The 16395-nt window shown below is 51.3% G+C and overlaps 1 protein-coding gene across 1 annotated transcript in view; it reads left to right on the top strand.

The window, feature by feature from the left end:
* The window catches only part of WNT3 (Wnt family member 3), a 31895-nt gene extending 16472 nt beyond the window's left edge, over positions 1 to 15423 (top strand). Inside the window, exons 2-4 of the mRNA XM_030966471.1 lie at positions 3610 to 3851; positions 11721 to 11986; positions 14670 to 15423. Of these exons, the coding sequence (XP_030822331.1) occupies positions 3610 to 3851; positions 11721 to 11986; positions 14670 to 15149 (988 nt within the window). The 3' untranslated portion in view covers positions 15150 to 15423. The remainder of the gene's footprint in view (positions 1 to 3609; positions 3852 to 11720; positions 11987 to 14669) is intronic.
* The last annotated feature ends 972 nt before the right edge of the window (positions 15424 to 16395 follow it).

The raw sequence follows: 16395 nt of genomic DNA, 5'->3' as shown, positions 1-16395 counted from the left end.
TCCAGGTAGGAATGCTTGGCTCCTCCCCTGGGCGGAGCATCTCCCCATGGGATGATGGAATTTGATCAGCCATGCAGGGACACTCACTGGCCATGGACAGAAGGTAATTAATAATTAATGGCTCATGAACAGAAGAGAGCTCCTGGAGGGAGGATTGGCTGTGGGAGAGATAAAGAAAACTGAGAATTCAACATTCAAACCCCACATCCCATTCCTGCCCTGCCCTCACCCTGGCTGGGCCATCAGCCTCTAATGCTCAGGCAGCTGAACCTCCTTTCACAAAATGAATTTTTAGTCTGTTTTGGTGACCCCCAAGGACTGCAGAGCTGGGTGGGGAGTCTGTGGTGACACAGGTGCCCCCTCTATGGAAAAGCTCCAACCTCCAGACTCGTTCAGAGGGGGATTCCTGAGTGGAAAGCTGCTATCCAGTCCCTCTCCTCATTGGAATTCTGTCAGGTTGGGTCTGTTCTCCACATTTAGTCAAGACCTGACATTTCCCCTCTCAGTTGTGAGCATCCATTGCATGCTTTGACTTGCAAAACTTTCCCTGCTGCTGCTCCTGATCTTCAGGCAATCCCAAGAATTTTTGTGTTCCCCTGCCCACAAAGGGCTGCAGTCAGCACAGCACCAGAATTAAAACAGGTGAATATTGCAGCAGGTGTGATGTTGAGTTTGCTGGGGTCCCCAGGACGAGGTGAGATGTCTCTCTCAGCAATGTCTGTCCTGTTCCATGACATTTCCAAGTCAGCATTTCTCATCTCCAGGTTTGCACACAGATGCACACTGGGTGAGCCTTCTGCCAGACTTGGAGAATTCCCTACAAATCCGTTTCCCACACCCCTAGGAATGGTTGGAGCAGGCTTAGGGGGATTAGTGGCACCAGGACAGGGCATGGACAGGCATGGGGGGGTTCCCCAGCCCTGACACTGTCCCCTATTGATGCAGGGTGGCCCTAATGTAGAAATAATGTGTTCTGACTCCATGATTGAGAAGGATGAACAATTGCTTTATTAAGCACATAATATATAATATATAATATATAATATATAATATATAATAAGTATAAGTATTTAATATATAAGTAGAGAATACATATAAATATAGTATAAGTATATATAAGTCTATAATACATATATATATTAAGAATACTACACTACACTAATACTATACTAAATTACATACTAAAGAGATACTATACTAAAACTACTAAAGAAAAACCCATGACTGTCTGAGACAGCCAGGACACAGCTTTTGACTCAGTTAACCAAGGAATCAAACCAAATTCCACTGGTGTCTAATTAACAAATCGCTTTGGGTAGACAATCTCCATAACGCATTCCACATGTGCCAAACAACAGGAGCAGTGAATAGAAATAAGAATTGCTTTCTCTTCTTCTGTGAGCTTCTCTATAAGAGCCAAAATGAGAGATGCAGGACTCCAGGTGGCTCTCCAAAATGCAGTTTATTCCATCCAAGACGTTCCAGCAGTCTGGGTGGCAGAGCCTGTGCCTACAGCTGCCAGCTCCAGCTGCAGGCAGGCCTGGACAGCCTTTGGTTTTGGTTACATTGCATTATAGACTTTTCTTTGCTGAGCATCTTCATACAGTAGAACCAATCTATACCTTAACTTTTATCTATAGCCTATCATAACTACTGTAATTACCATATTCATGTTACTGTTCTCCAATCACTACAAGTTAGTACATTACAGTTTAAGCTGGAAGTTGTTTTTCAGTTTTCTTGCAGTGGAAAATACTGAGACCTTTTTTCTACTGACTTGTTTGCCTGTGCTATCTTCCTGCTTGGTAAAAACATCTTCTTGTTTGAGGTGGGATTATCCTTTGCTCTAAGTCATAAAAACCCCTTCTAACTAACATACTCTTAGGAAAATTAATCTACAAACACCAGAGGTTTATGTCCAAAAAGGAGACAGAGGAGTCCTTTGACTTTATTCCAATAAAGGGAGAGGCCATGGGGCACTCCTCTGGGATCTCTCAAATTTTTGGAGGACTCAGCCTCCCTTTTTATCCCTATTTCCCACATTTCCCTCTCTCTTTCCCCATTGGCTGAGGCACTTGAGAGGTTCAGACTTCCCGGAACGCCTGATACCAAAGATTTCCCTCTAATGTATAACCCTCCCTTTTAAGGTTTAATTCTTATAGAATTTAGGACTTTTTCTTCCCCATTGTTTTTTCCATCTCTCAATGTCTAATTTCATTTATCAGCAAACCTAAAGTTTATTTGTGAAATCAAATATGTTTTTCCATTCATCAATCAGTGGAATCCTTCCCATTGTTTCTTTTATCTCCCAGTGCTGGTTTTATCTACCAGCAGACCCACAGCTTGTTTGGAAAGACAAATCTGCCATTCCTCTCAATATCCTTTGCCTCCTTGGTTGGGGCTCTGTCCCAAACACATTTTATGAAAAATCCTTTCTTTAGGATTTTTCCTCCTGAGAAGCTGAGAGGCCTCAGGAACAAAATGCCAACAATGATTATCTGCTGCTGTGGAATGCAACAGGTGCATCTGTGATTGGTCTCCTGTGGTTGTTTCTAATCAATGGCCAATCACAGTCAGCTGGCTCGGACTCTCTGTCCCAGCCACAAGCCTTTGTTATCATTCCATTCTTTTTCTATTCTTAGCTAGCCTTCTGATGAAATCCTTTCTTCTATTCTTTTACTATAGTTCTAATATAATATATATCATAAAATAATAAATCAGCCTTCTGAAACATGGAGTCAGATCCTCATCTCTTCCCTCATCCTCAGACCCCTGTGAACACTGTCACAGGGCTCAGCAATTCTTTTCTTCTATATCAAAACTTGCTTTCATTTCTATTCCTTCTTCAGATTCTGCATTCAGAAGAATGCTGCCAAGCACACATATCTGTGAGACCTTCTTGTCAAACTTTCATCCTTCCCAACTGTAGGAGTGTCAGGGGTAGGACGGTCAGGACAGACGGAGATGAGAGATCTCTGCAGCCAGGTCAGGAATTTGGGGTTTATTGCAAAGGGCCTGGGTGCAGGGCCCTGCTGGGAGCTGCCAGCCACAGCTCAGAGCAGGCTGAGAGAAGAGAGGGGTAGAGAGGATGAGAGGGTAAGAGAGTAAAAGGGGTAAGAGTGAAGTTCCCATTCCAATACAATAAATCTTCTTCTGTGCTGAATATTCTCATTCTCACTAACCAATCTAGTACAAGATACAAATCCTATAGCATTTCCATACAGCCTATAAGAATCATTACATTACCATCCTGTGTTACATTTCAAACCCTAAAAACTCCTCTTTGGGCCCCTTCTGCCAAGCTGTAGGGGCTGCTCTGACCCTTGGGCCTGTCTGCAAGCAGAGGGTGTTGTTCCATCAAAAGGGGATCACCTTCAGCTGGCCACACCATTGTTTTCCAGTTGTTCAGTAACTGAGGAATCTCAAAGCTTGCTTTCATTTCAATCTCACTTATAGTTTCTATATTCTCAAAATCTTTTGCCAGACAATCATATTGATAAGGCTTTCCTGTTTCATCTTCCCCAACACCCAACACTTCCCGCTGCTTTCCCCTAAGAGAAACCCTTAGGACTCTGTCAGTGACGAGAGCTGCTGTCCCTGTCCCTGCAGGTCCCTGGCCCTGGGCCAGCAGTACAGCTCCCTGGGCTCCCAGCCCATCCTCTGTGGCTCCATCCCCGGCCTGGTGCCCAGGCAGCTCCGCTTCTGCCGCAACTACATCGAGATCATGCCCAGCGTGGCCGAGGGGGTGAAGTTGGGCATCCAGGAGTGCCAGCACCAGTTCCGGGGCCGCCGCTGGAACTGCACCACCATCGACGACAGCCTGGCCATCTTCGGGCCTGTCCTGGACAAAGGTAACCCTGGGGGGCAGCTGGGCTTTGGGGTAGGGCTGGCACAGCTCCCCTGGGCTTTGGGGTGCACCAGGATTGGGTATTGGGCTCCTCTGGGCTTTGGGGTGCACCAGGATTGGGTATTGGGCTCCTCTGGGCTTTGGGGTGCACTAGGATTGTGCATTGAGCTCCCCACAGCTCCTCTGGGCTTTGGGATGCTCCAGGATTGTCCTGCTGGACAGGGAAAGGGTCTAATGTGTCCTTGCAGTTGTGTAATAATTAATATTGATTCTATGATTGCAAAATATTGATTAATTGTTTTATTATACTATATTATTAAGAAGCTTGTAACTCGTACAGACAGTCTGATACAGCTTCGACTTAATTGGTCAACTCTTCAAACACCGTTTGCTGTCCAATCCTTTGGTAAACAATTTTCATAACACATTCCACATGTGCACAACAACAGGTGTGGCAAGCGGAGATAAGAATTGTTTCCTATTCTTTTCTCTGTGAGTTTCTTCCCAGGAAAACCCTGGGACAGAGCTGTCTCTCTCTGTTCATTACCACACTGATGTGCCAGCTTTCAACCCCGATTTCTCCAATTTCCTTCTCTTCCCAGTTTTTGGTGTGTTCCCATCACAAGGAGGGAAAGGGTCCCATCCCAGGAGCTCAGAAGGGCCAGGGAGGATAAAAAGGAGGGGAAGGTTTGGCCCCAAGCACTCTCACATGTTCTGGGATCAGGAACTCCACCTCCCTGTCCATTTCCAAACTGGGTCCAGCAGACCCAGGGAAAGGAGAGGGGCTGTGGTTGAGCTCTTTGGGATCAAGGCAGAGCCCCTGAAGCACAAATTGCCCACCCCAGGAGATCCCTGGGCTCAAGTTTCCTCTCCATGGTTGAAATCCATGGTCCTGATCAGCCTTACTTCAATAAATCTTTTTTTTTTTTTCAATGGGATTTCAATGAATATTTTCACAAATGAGCCCAAAAAGCAGGAAATAAGGAGAGGTTATAAATTCATTTTCCCTCTCTTCTCTCCAAGCTCCTCTTCATCCCCTGCTCCTGAAATGCCACTTTTCTAAACTGGCATGGATCAGGCGCACTGGAGCATTGATGAGGCACCAGAAAATTGGGATTCCAAATAAATGATGGGGCATGGATAAGGCACCAGAAAATTTGGATTCCCAGTGAGATCATGGCCATTCCCAGTGACATCATAGGGCATTGATGAGGTACCAGAAAATTGGGATTCACAGTGAGATCATGGGGCATTGATGAGGCACCATAATTTTGACATTCCCAGTGACATCATGGGCATTCCCAGTGAGATCATGGCCACTCCCAGTGACATTGTGGGGCATTGATGAGGCACCAGAAAATTGGGATTCCCAGTGACATCATGGCCATTGCCAGTGAGATCATGGGGCATTTCGCTGGAAAAAGTGAGAAAGGGCCCCAGAACAGCCTGGAAGGAGAGGCTGGAGGGACAAATCATAAAATCACAAAATTCCCTGAGTTTGAAGGGACCACCCAGCCCAGCTCCTGCCCTGCCCAAACACCCCAGCAATCCCACTCTGGGCATCCCTGGCAGCGCTGTCCAAACCCTCCTGGAGCTCTGGCATTCCCTGGGCAGCCTGGGCAGTGCCAGCACCTCTGGGGGGGACAGAACCTTTCCCTGAGCTCCATCCTGACCCTCCCCAGCACAGCCCCATGATAATCTCAGATGTCCCAGAGCCCAGATGAAAAAGGCATCCCCACAAATCTGAACCAAGTGGTGAATTAACAACTCCCAGTGGATAAAAATCTCCATTTTCTCCCCTGGATTCTGTTCACTCTGTGCCACATTCAGCACAAGGGACATCCACAGGTGATATCTTGGTTTCACAGCTTTGTGAACACAACAAAAAAACATTTCCCCCTCCTCTTCCTGGGCATTGACACCACTGGGTCCCTGCAGCCCAAAATCTCTTTATTGCACAGAAATTATTGTTTCCAGTGGTGCTTTGGAAATGGGAATTTTATGGTACAGACTTCAAGGAACTGGAGAAAGAGGGGTGAGAGCAGGACTTTGAACTCTTTCCCGTCAATCCCCTGCAGAATTCAGGAGTTCTGGTGAATCTTTCCTTCAAAGCCCCAAAAATTCTGCAAAGAAACAGTTCATACAATCCTTTTTTTTTTCAAGTTTCAGCCTCCCAGTAAGGGTAGGTATCGTTTCAGATCCCAGAAATGTCAGTTGAGAATTTCAGTGAAAATCATTGCTTTGTGTTAATGTGGGATTCTTTGCAGGAGCCAGGATTGTCAAACCTTATTAGAGCACTAATAGGCACCATGAGATTCATTTCCCCTCTGTTGTGCCAGGCTGTATTTTGGGGTAACTGTTGTATTTACTACCAAATAACTTGTCAGCAGGGCTCAACACATTCTGATTTTCTGCCTAATTAAAGCCTGTCCTAAATTTCAGCACTTAAAAGATCAGAAAGTTTTAATTTTCTCTAAAAACGGTCACTAAGAAACTGTCATAAAACTTCTAAACAAGTTATGAAAGAACTGCTCAAGCACCGAGACACTGAAAATCTCTCAGCACCATTTCTGTCAGCAGGAAAGCACTTAAAGATCAGATTTGAGCCATCCTCCCTGTAATGAGCAAAGTGAACTTTGAATTTGTGGAGAATATTTTAAGATTCTTTTCGGCTGCAGGGACTCGAGCAAAGCCTCAAGTGTGGACTTGCCTCAGCATCTCCACACACCCCGAGCTGACAAGGTAAAATATCACCCAGAGCTCTGAAAATCTTCTGACAGATGGAGAAAAATGAGCGAGCACGTTGGATATGTACTGATTTTCCCACTCCAGACAGCCCTGCCAGGCTCCCAGGGTGGATTTATGCTGGTGTCTCACTCACCTGTAAGTGGAGCAGTTAAAAATAAACAGCATCATCTGCAAAGGAGGACACATCAAAGCCCAGCCCATCTGATGCTGGGGATTATTCACATTTTTTTGAACCGTGCTCGTGTCTTTTCCCTGCTGCCTTCAAAATTAATGAGCAGATTGAGGATGGGATTGGTGTCGCTGTGTGGCACTGAGGAACACAGGGAGCCTTTGAGATTCCCAGGGTGGAGCAGAAAAAACAGAACAGCTCCAGGCTGTGAGGGAGGAGAGAAGGGGATGTGGTTGAGCTCAGAGGTTGGTGACAGAGCTGAGAGGTCCTGGCAGAGGTGAGCAGGGTGGGAGCAGCTCTGATCATCCCTGGGGATGCTCCTGGGCCTTCAGAGGAACAGTCTGAGCTGGAAGGGATCTTTAAAGAGCATCTGGTGCCACTCAGCTTCTCCCTTGGATGGAACAGGAGTCACAGACGGGGTTGGGTTGTGTGACCGTGTTCACAGGGGTCCGAGATGAGGGAAGAGACGAGGATCTGACTCCATGTTTCAGAAGGCTGATTTATTATTTTATGATATACATTACATTAAAACTATACTAAAAGAATAGAAGAAAGGATTTCATCAGAAGGCTGGCTAAGAATAGAAAAAGAAAGAATGATAACAAAAGCTTGTATCTTGGACAGAGAGTCCGAGCCAGCTGACTGTGATTGGCCATTAATTAGAAACAACCACATGAGACCAATCACAGATGCACCTGTTGCATTCCACAGCAGCAGATAACCATTGTTTGCATTTTGTTCCTGAGGCCTCTCAGCTTCTCAGGAGAAAAAATCCTAAGGAAAGGATTTTTCATGAAAAATCATGGCTACGGGGTTGGGTTGGACAAAACCCACCCAGTGCCACCCCTGCCATGGCAGGGACACCTTCCACTGTCCCAGGTGGTTCCAAGCCCTGTCCAGCCTGGCCTTGGGCACTGCCAGGGATCCAGGGGCAGCCCCAGCTGCTCTGGGCACATGTGCCAGGGCACAATTCCCAATTCCCAATATCCCATTCATCCCTGCCCTCTGGCACTGGGAGCCATTCTCTGTGTCCTGTCCCTCCATCCCAAGTCCCTCTCCAGCTCCCCTGGATCCCCTTTAGGTGATGCTCAAACCAAGAGTTTTGGGCCCATAATCTGGATAATAATCCATAAGTATGGATTATATTATATTATATTATATTATATTATATTATATTATATTATATTATATTATATTATATTATATTATATTATATTATATTATATTATATTATATTATATTATATTATATTATATTATATTATATTATATTATATTATATTATATTATATTATATTTATTATATTATATTTATTATATTATATTCTGGATCCTGTGGCCACCACTGCCACGTTCCCTTTTCCTGACCTCCAGCACACCCAAACCAAACCCAAACCCAAACCTGGACAATCCCTGTCCCAGCTCACACTCTGCATTTGGCCAACACAGGGTTGGGGTTTCACCTCACAAACACCTGGGGGAAATCCCCTGTCAGCTCCCACTTGGATCATCTCAGCTGCTGCTCCCTCAGGTAGATTGAGGCTGTTTTGGAAAAGCTTCAAAGGTGCAGCTCCCACTACAGCAGCATCAAAAATCTCTTCTAATAGAGCCTGAAAAGAAACTGGGGGTAATTTCATTTTAAAGGAGCTGCAAACACGTTAACCACGGTCACTTCCAGTGGAGGAGGGCTCAGCTGAGCAGACCCTCGTGTCCAAATGTGTGTCCAAACCTCCCTGGGCTGCTCCTCCCTGGGGCATCCTCCAGGCTGTGAGCTCTGCTGCCACTGTGGGGGCACAGGGCTGCCCTCCCTGAATTCCCTGAATTCCCAAGGGATTCCTGCCTCCCATCCCTCCCCAGGGTCACCCACAGCCCCAACCTCTCCTCCTGCAGCCCCTGGCAGGGCGAAGAACACCAAAGGCAGCTCAGGGGCTCAATCCATTTGGGAGCTGCTGAACAACACCCCTGGTGAGGCTCTGCCCTCACCCACCTGGATTTCTCCACATTTCCCACCCCAGAGGCACCATCACAAGGTTTTGGCTGCTGTAGCTGCCCAGGGTTTGGTTTGCTGATGATTCTCCTGCAGGAAAGGACAGGCTGGGAGAGCTGGGGGGGCTCACCTGGGGAGGAGAAGCTCCAGGGAGAGCTCAGAGCCCATAAAGGGGCTCCAGGAGAGCTGGAGAGCGACTGGGGACAAGGGATGGAGGGACAGGACTCAGGGAATGGCTCCCACTGCCAGAGGGCAGGGATGGGATGGGATATTGGGAATTGGGAATTGTTCCCTGGCAGGGTGGGCAGGCCCTGGCACAGGGTGCCCAGAGCAGCTGGGGCTGCCCCTGGATCCCTGGCAGTGTCCAAGGCCAGGCTGAACAGGGTTTGGAGCCCCCTGGGACAGTGGAAGGTGTCCCTGCCATGGCAGGGGTGGCACTGGGTGGGCTTCAAGGTCCCTCCCAACCCAAACTGTTCTGTAGTTCTGTGATTCTGCATTTTCTTTTTTCCCCATGTCTTATTTTCTAGCCCAGACCATAAAGAAACCCAAAAAAGCAACCCCTGCATGTGGGGTAAGATCATGTTTTTACAAGCAGATTCCCCAGGATGATTTATACTGCAGGTGTGCAGTCTGGGATAAGGAGGGAAGAAAAACCTGCTTTGCCCTTCCCTCCTTTCCCTTTTCTTTGCAAAGTAAGGTCAGCTCTTATCTGAAGCCAATGGCTCCTCCAGCCAAGCCCTGCCCAAACCAGGGCTGAGCCAGCAGCCACACATTGCTGGGAGAGGGGGGAACAATCACCATTTTCTGGGTAGTGATGGAATCCAGGATTTTGGTTAAATCTGGCCAAAAGATCTGGTTAAAAATCTGGTTAAAATCTGGTTAAAAATCTGGTTAAAATCTGGTTAAGTGTGGCCTGAGAAGAGCAGGTTGAGAACATGAGAGAGGAGCAGCTCTGCAGACACCAAGGGCAGTGGAGGAGGAGGAGGAGGAGGAGGAGGAGGAAGAGGAAGAGGAAGAGGAAGCAGAAGAGGAAGAGGAAGAGGAAGAGGAAGAGGAAGAGGAAGAGGAAGAGGAAGAGGAAGAGGAAGAGGAAGAGGAAGAGGAAGAGGAGATGTTCCAGGCAGCAGATCTGAGATTCCCCTGCAGCCTGTGGTGCAGACCATAGAAGAAGGATGAAGAAGGATGGAGGAAGGTGAAGGAGGATGAAGGAAGATGAAGGAGGATGAAGGAAATGAAGAAGGATGAAGGAAGGTGCAGAAGGATGGAGGAAGATGAAGAAGGATGGAGGAAGGTGCAGACCATAGAAGAAGGATGAAGAAGGATGAAGAAGGATGAAGAAGGATGGAGGAAGGTGCAGAAGGATGAAGAAGGATGGAGGAAGGCGCAGAAGGATGGAGGAAGGTGAGGAAGGTGCAGAAGAATGCAGGAAGGTGCAGACCATAGAAGAAGGATGAAGAAGGATGAAGAAGGATGGAGGAAGGCGCAGAAGGACGCTCCCTGCAGCCCATGGAGCGCCCCAGGGATGGTGGTCCCCAGTCCCCGAGCTCCTGTCCCCTCTGCCCCGGGGAGATGCTCCAGAGCAGGGCAGGTGCAGGGGAGGCAGCTGGGCCCGGGCTGCCCTCGGGGCTCCCGGTGAGCTCGGCTAAGCCCCTGACACGAGCTGTGAAAAGGCAAAGACCCGCGCCACGATAACCCAGGGCTTTTCTCAGCCATGACACCCGCAGTCATTTGCATCTAAACAGGGGTGTGTGGGATCAGGGGGCCGGCTCGATATAAACTCAGCAGCTTAAAGGGAGGGGGGGAGGGAAAGCAGAGAAGGGAGAGAGAGAAAAATAAGCTTATAGCGATGAGAAAGAGCTAAGCTTCCTCCCCTACTGTGAGGCAGGGCGAGCGATACCATCGCAGCGCCGCAGTCGTTTCAAATCGCTGCCGCATTCACACGCCCTTTAGCCATTCTGGGGGGCTGGGGAGCGCCTTCAAAAGGGATTTCCCAGCCGGGCTGGCGGGATTGGAGGGTGACGGCAGGACAGGGGAACATTGCCGCGTTGCTACGAGGTGCTCCTGGGGAATGCCAGTGCTCTGTGCCGTGGGTACGCTGGCCGGCGGAAACATTCCGCATTATGCGGGTAATACAGTGTGACACCGAGGGAACAATGGCAAATTGAGTGTCCCAGCAGGTAACGGGGCTGGCTGGGAGACAGTCGCAGTGGTGCACTGTCAAGGCGGCTCTAATCCTCCCTCGCCAGCCCCTCCCCTGGTTCTGGGAACGCCGCTCCCGCGTTTCGTCTCTGGGAAATTCTCCCGGCTCCTCGCCCAGAGCCCGGCGAGAGTTTCGAGGCGAGCGGTTTGGTGGTGGCAGCTCGATCCCCCCCCGCGCTGGCACCGAGCGGGGGACACGGGGACACGGGGGACATGGGGTACAGGGGACATGGGGTACAGGGGACATGGGGGGTACAGGGGGCACGGGGGGTACAGGGGGTACAGGGGGCACGGAATGTACAGGGGACACAGGGGACATGAGGGGCATGGGGGACACAAGGGGTACAGGGGACATAGGGGACACAGGGGACACCGGGAGTATAGGAGACACAGGGGACATGGACGACACGGTGGGTACAGGGGACATAGGGGACATAGGGGACACAGGGAGTACAGGGGGTACAGGGGACACGGGGGTACAGGGGACACAGGGACACCGGCAGTATAGGGGGCATAGGGGACACGAAGGACACAGAGGACACGGGGGGCACGGGGCAGCTGCGGGAGCTGTGTCCATCGTGGCCCTGCCCGTCGGGTACTGCCAGCCCAGCCTGGCTCTGTCCCAGCCCGGCTTGATCTCAGCCCAGCCCAAAGCAGCAAAACACAGGAGAGGCTGAGGCTTCTCAGCTTCCTGGGTGAAAATCTTGGGCAAGGGGGATTTTTTGCAGGAAATACGACAGCGGCACACCAGCCCGGCTCTGTGTCTTGCAGCCACGCGCGAATCCGCCTTCGTGCACGCCATCGCCTCGGCCGGGGTGGCCTTCGCCGTCACCCGCTCCTGCGCCGAGGGCACCTCCACCATCTGTGGCTGTGACTCCCACCACAAGGGACCCCCGGGGGACGGCTGGAAGTGGGGCGGCTGCAGCGAGGACGCCGACTTCGGGGTGCTGGTGTCCCGGGAGTTCGCGGATGCGCGGGAGAACCGGCCGGACGCGCGCTCGGCCATGAACCGGCACAACAACGAGGCCGGACGGACGGTGGGTGACCACTGGGGACAGGCTGAGTGACCACTGAGACAGGCTGAGTGACCACTGAGACAGGCTGAGTGGCCAGTGGGGACAGGCTGAGTGGCCCGTGGGGACAGGCTGAATGGGGAACAGGCTGAGTGGCCATTGGGGACAGGCTGAGTGGCCAATGGGGACAGGCTGAATGGGGGAACAGGCTGAGTGACCATTGGGACAGGCTGAGTGACCACTGGGGACAGGCTGAGTGGCCAGGGGGGACAGGCTGAGTGACCAGTCCTGCATGGACAGCCCAGTGCAGCTCCTCCTGATGCAGTGGGACCGCAGGAATTCCCAGGCAGAGACTTTCTAGGATTATTTTCCAGGGCATGGCATTTCCTCTCCCTCCGAACAGGTACGTGGGGTTAAGAGCTAAAATCTTCCTTGATTCCAGGGCAAACAGAATTCCAGAATGGTTTGGGTTGATGGGACCTTAAAGCCCAGCTTGTTCCACACCCCTGACATGGGAAGGGACATCTTCCCTTATCCCAGGCTGCTCCAAGCTCCATCCAACCTGGCCTTGGACACTTCCAGGGATCCAGGGGCAGCCACAGCTGCTCTGGACATCCTGAGCACCTTCCAAGGCTGTAGAAACCCAACCCCAGGTCAGCACTGGATGAAGAGGATTTTCCTCCCTGTGCCTCCGTCCTGCACATTCCCTGTTACAACATCATCCCACCCCATGATTCCTAGGAGTAGATGATAGTCATGGCCCCATCCAACTGGAATATTCCATTCCATTCCATTCCATTCCATTCCATTCCATTCCATTCCATTCCATCCCATCCCATCCCATCCCATTCCTGCAGTCAGCAGGTACCCAGGCCTCTGCCTGCCCTGGGTCATTTGCAAACCCATTGGAACTTTTCCAACCATGCTTGAAGCCAACACTGATCTGGGTTTTCCACACCACAGCAGGTAGAGGTGGAAGGAGAGAAGCCTGACAGCTTCCAGTACCAAATCCCCCCACCAAACTCCAGTAATGTTATTCAAAATCAGTGATTATTTTGCTCGGCACAAAGGAGATTCTGGTGAAGAGTCCTGCCTGTAAATTCCCAATTTCACGCACTTTTTAGTACAAACTTCACATAAATGAAGTCATTACCAAGAAGAGGACAGGGATCAGTCTGCATCCACAGGGCTCAGAAACATCTCCAGCCCTCAGCTTCTCTGGGCTCTGACTGTCCACACACACAGGACAGGAGGGACCCCCACAAAAGGATCAGACATTGGGATTAGAATAGACTGGATTGGGTTGGGTTGGGTTGGGTTGGGTTGGATTGGGTTGGATTGGATTGGATTGGATTGGATTGGGTTGGGTTGGGTTGGATTGGGGTTGGGTTGATTTGGATTGGATTGGGTTGGATTGGATTGGATTGGATTGGATTGGATTGGATTGGATTGGATTGGGTTGGGTTGGGATTGGGGTTGGGTTGATTTGGGTTGGATTGGATTGGATTGGATTGGATTGGATTGGATTGGATTGGACTGGATTGGATTGGATTGGATTGGGTTGGGTTGGGTGGATGATCAGAGCAGCTGCCCACCTCAGCTGTGCTTTTGGAGCGTGACCTCTCTGGAGATCTTTAAAGCCCCCCAGCATCTCCAACCAGCCCATGCTTACAGAATCACAGAACCAGAGAATATCCTGGGCTGGAAGTGATCACAGGGATCATTGATCCAGCTCCTGCCCTGCCCAGGCCCCCCCAACAATCCCACCCTTGGCATACCTGGCAGTGCTGTCCAAACCCTCCTGGAGCTCTGGCAGCCTCGGGGCCATGCCCATTCCCTGGGGAGCCTGGGCAGTGCCCTCTGGGGAAGAACCTTTCCCTGATATCCAACCTAATCCTCTCCTGGCCCAGCTCCAACCATTGCCTTGGGTCCTGTCACTGGTCATGAGAGTGAAGAGATTGATGCCATCCACTGCTCCTCTTGAGGGTGCTGAGGGATTGATGCCATCCTCCTCTTGAGGTGCTGAGGACCTCAATGAGGTCCAACCTCATTCTCCTCTCCTCCAGCTGAACAAACCAAGTGCCCTCATACAGCCCCTCCAGACCCTTGTTGCCTCCTTTGGACACTCTCTAGTGCCTTAATGCCTTTTTAATGTTGTGGGGCCCAAAACTACCCCCAAAACTCAAAGTGAGGCTTCCCAGAGCAAGCTTAGATCAGACATTTAAGCCCAGGCGGCACAGGCGGGTGATGGAGAGCAAACCCTGTGACCGTGTTCAGAGGGGCCGGAGGATGAGGGAAGAGATGAGGATCTGACTCCATGTTTCAGAAGGCTTGATTTATTATTTTATGATATATATTATATTAAAACTATACTAAAAGAATAGAAGAAAGGATTTCATCAGAAGCCTAGCTAAGAATAGAAAAAGAAAGAATGAATAACAAAGGCTTGTGGCTCGGACAGAGAGTCTGAGCCAGCTGATTGTGATTGGCCATTAATTAGAAACAACCACATGAGACCAATCACAGATGCACCTGTTGCATTCCACAGCAGCAGATAATCATTGCTTACATTTTGTTCCTGAGGCCTCTCAGCTTCTCAGGAGAAAAAATCCTAAGGAAAGGATTTTTCAAGAAAGATGTCTGTGACAAAACCCTGTGTTCCATTCTGTGGGTGTTTCTGCTGCTGACTGTGCTTTGCCCCACACAGACCATCCTGGACCACATGCACCTCAAGTGCAAGTGCCACGGGCTCTCGGGGAGCTGCGAGGTCAAGACCTGCTGGTGGGCCCAGCCCGATTTCCGAGCCATCGGGGACTACCTGAAGGACAAATACGACAGTGCCTCGGAGATGGTGGTGGAGAAGCACCGCGAGTCGCGGGGCTGGGTGGAAACCCTCCGGGCCAAGTACGCGCTGTTCAAGCCGCCAACAGAGCGGGACCTGGTCTACTACGAGAACTCCCCCAATTTCTGTGAGCCCAACCCCGAGACGGGCTCCTTTGGGACGAGGGACAGAACGTGCAACGTCACCTCGCACGGCATCGACGGCTGCGACCTGCTGTGCTGCGGGCGCGGCCACAACACGCGGACTGAGAAGCGCAAGGAGAAATGTCACTGCATCTTCCACTGGTGCTGCTACGTCAGCTGCCAGGAGTGCACGCGGGTCTACGACGTCCACACCTGCAAGTAAAGCACATGTGGGGCTCCACTGGTGGAGGTGGCTCCAGAGCAGGGTCCCAGGGGTCCCTCAGACCCACACGTGGCCTCACACTGCCGGAGGATGGCACAAAACTCCTGGTGGCCCCAGCCAGGGCACTGAGAAGGCTCTGGGCACCTCACCCAGGTGAGATGGGACTGCTGGTGCCTTGGGCAGGACAGACTGCCTGGGGAGGGCAGGGACAGGACAGGGAGAGCAGGGACAGAGAGAGCAAGGACAGGACAAGATGCCCTGGAGAGCAGGGACAGGACAGGCTGCCTGGGGCGGGCAGGGACAGGACAGGGGGAGCAGGGACAGGACAGGGGGAGCAGGGACAGGACAAAATGCCCTGGAGAGCAGGGACAGGACAAGAGCAGGGACATGACAGGGAGAACAGGGACAGGACGGGGACAGCAGGGACAGGGAGAGCAGGGACAGGACAAGAAGAGAAGGGACAGGACAGGGAAGGCTGGGACAAGACAGGGAGGGCACGGACAGGACAAGAAGAGAAGGGACAGGACAGGGAAGGCTGGGACAGGACAGGACAGGCAGGGACAGGACAGGGAAGGCAGTGACAGGACAGGGAGGGCAGGGACAGGACAGGACAGGCAGCAGAGAGCAGGGACAGCTGGGTCCCAGCGAGGCACAGCCCCACGAGGCAGAGCTGCTGCCACAGCAGCCCCTGAGCTCCCAGCTCTGCCCTGCTCCACAGGCCCAGCCCCTGCAGGCACCAGCACGGGGGCTCAGGTGGAAATGAATTGGGTTGGGTTGGGTTGGGTTGGGAAAGCTCCCCCAGCTGCTGCTGTCCTGGTCTCAGCAGATGCAGGGGGGACAGGAAGGAGCCCCCAGCCCAGCCCAGCTCCCTCCTCCCTGCTCTGAGGTGATGCTGGAGAGCCAAACCTGTCTGAGCACACCAACAGAGCCCACGGGTGGTCCCTCCTTCCCCCTCCCCTCTGCCCTCTCTGTTCCCCCTGCCCCACATCTCCCATGGAGCTCTTCAGGAAGGCAGAGCCCAGGGCTGTCCCTCTGGCACCTGGCCAGGACAGGAGCAGGGCACAGGGCACTGCTGCCACCTCCCACAGGGGACAGCACTGTCCCATCAGCTCCTCCCCGTGCAGGTGCCCAGGAGAGGATTTTAAGGATCAGGTCAGCACCCATTGACTGAGCATTCCCCAGCATGACTTCACATCCCAGGGGGAGCTCAGGGATCTCTCTGGGGACAGGTCACCTGCCAGGTGAA

This window comes from Camarhynchus parvulus, chromosome 27, assembly GCF_901933205.1.
Source record: "Camarhynchus parvulus chromosome 27, STF_HiC, whole genome shotgun sequence".
NCBI lineage: Eukaryota > Metazoa > Chordata > Aves > Passeriformes > Thraupidae > Camarhynchus > Camarhynchus parvulus.
The sequence above is the reverse complement of the archived record's forward strand: the minus strand, read 5'-3'. Positions and strand labels throughout refer to the sequence as shown.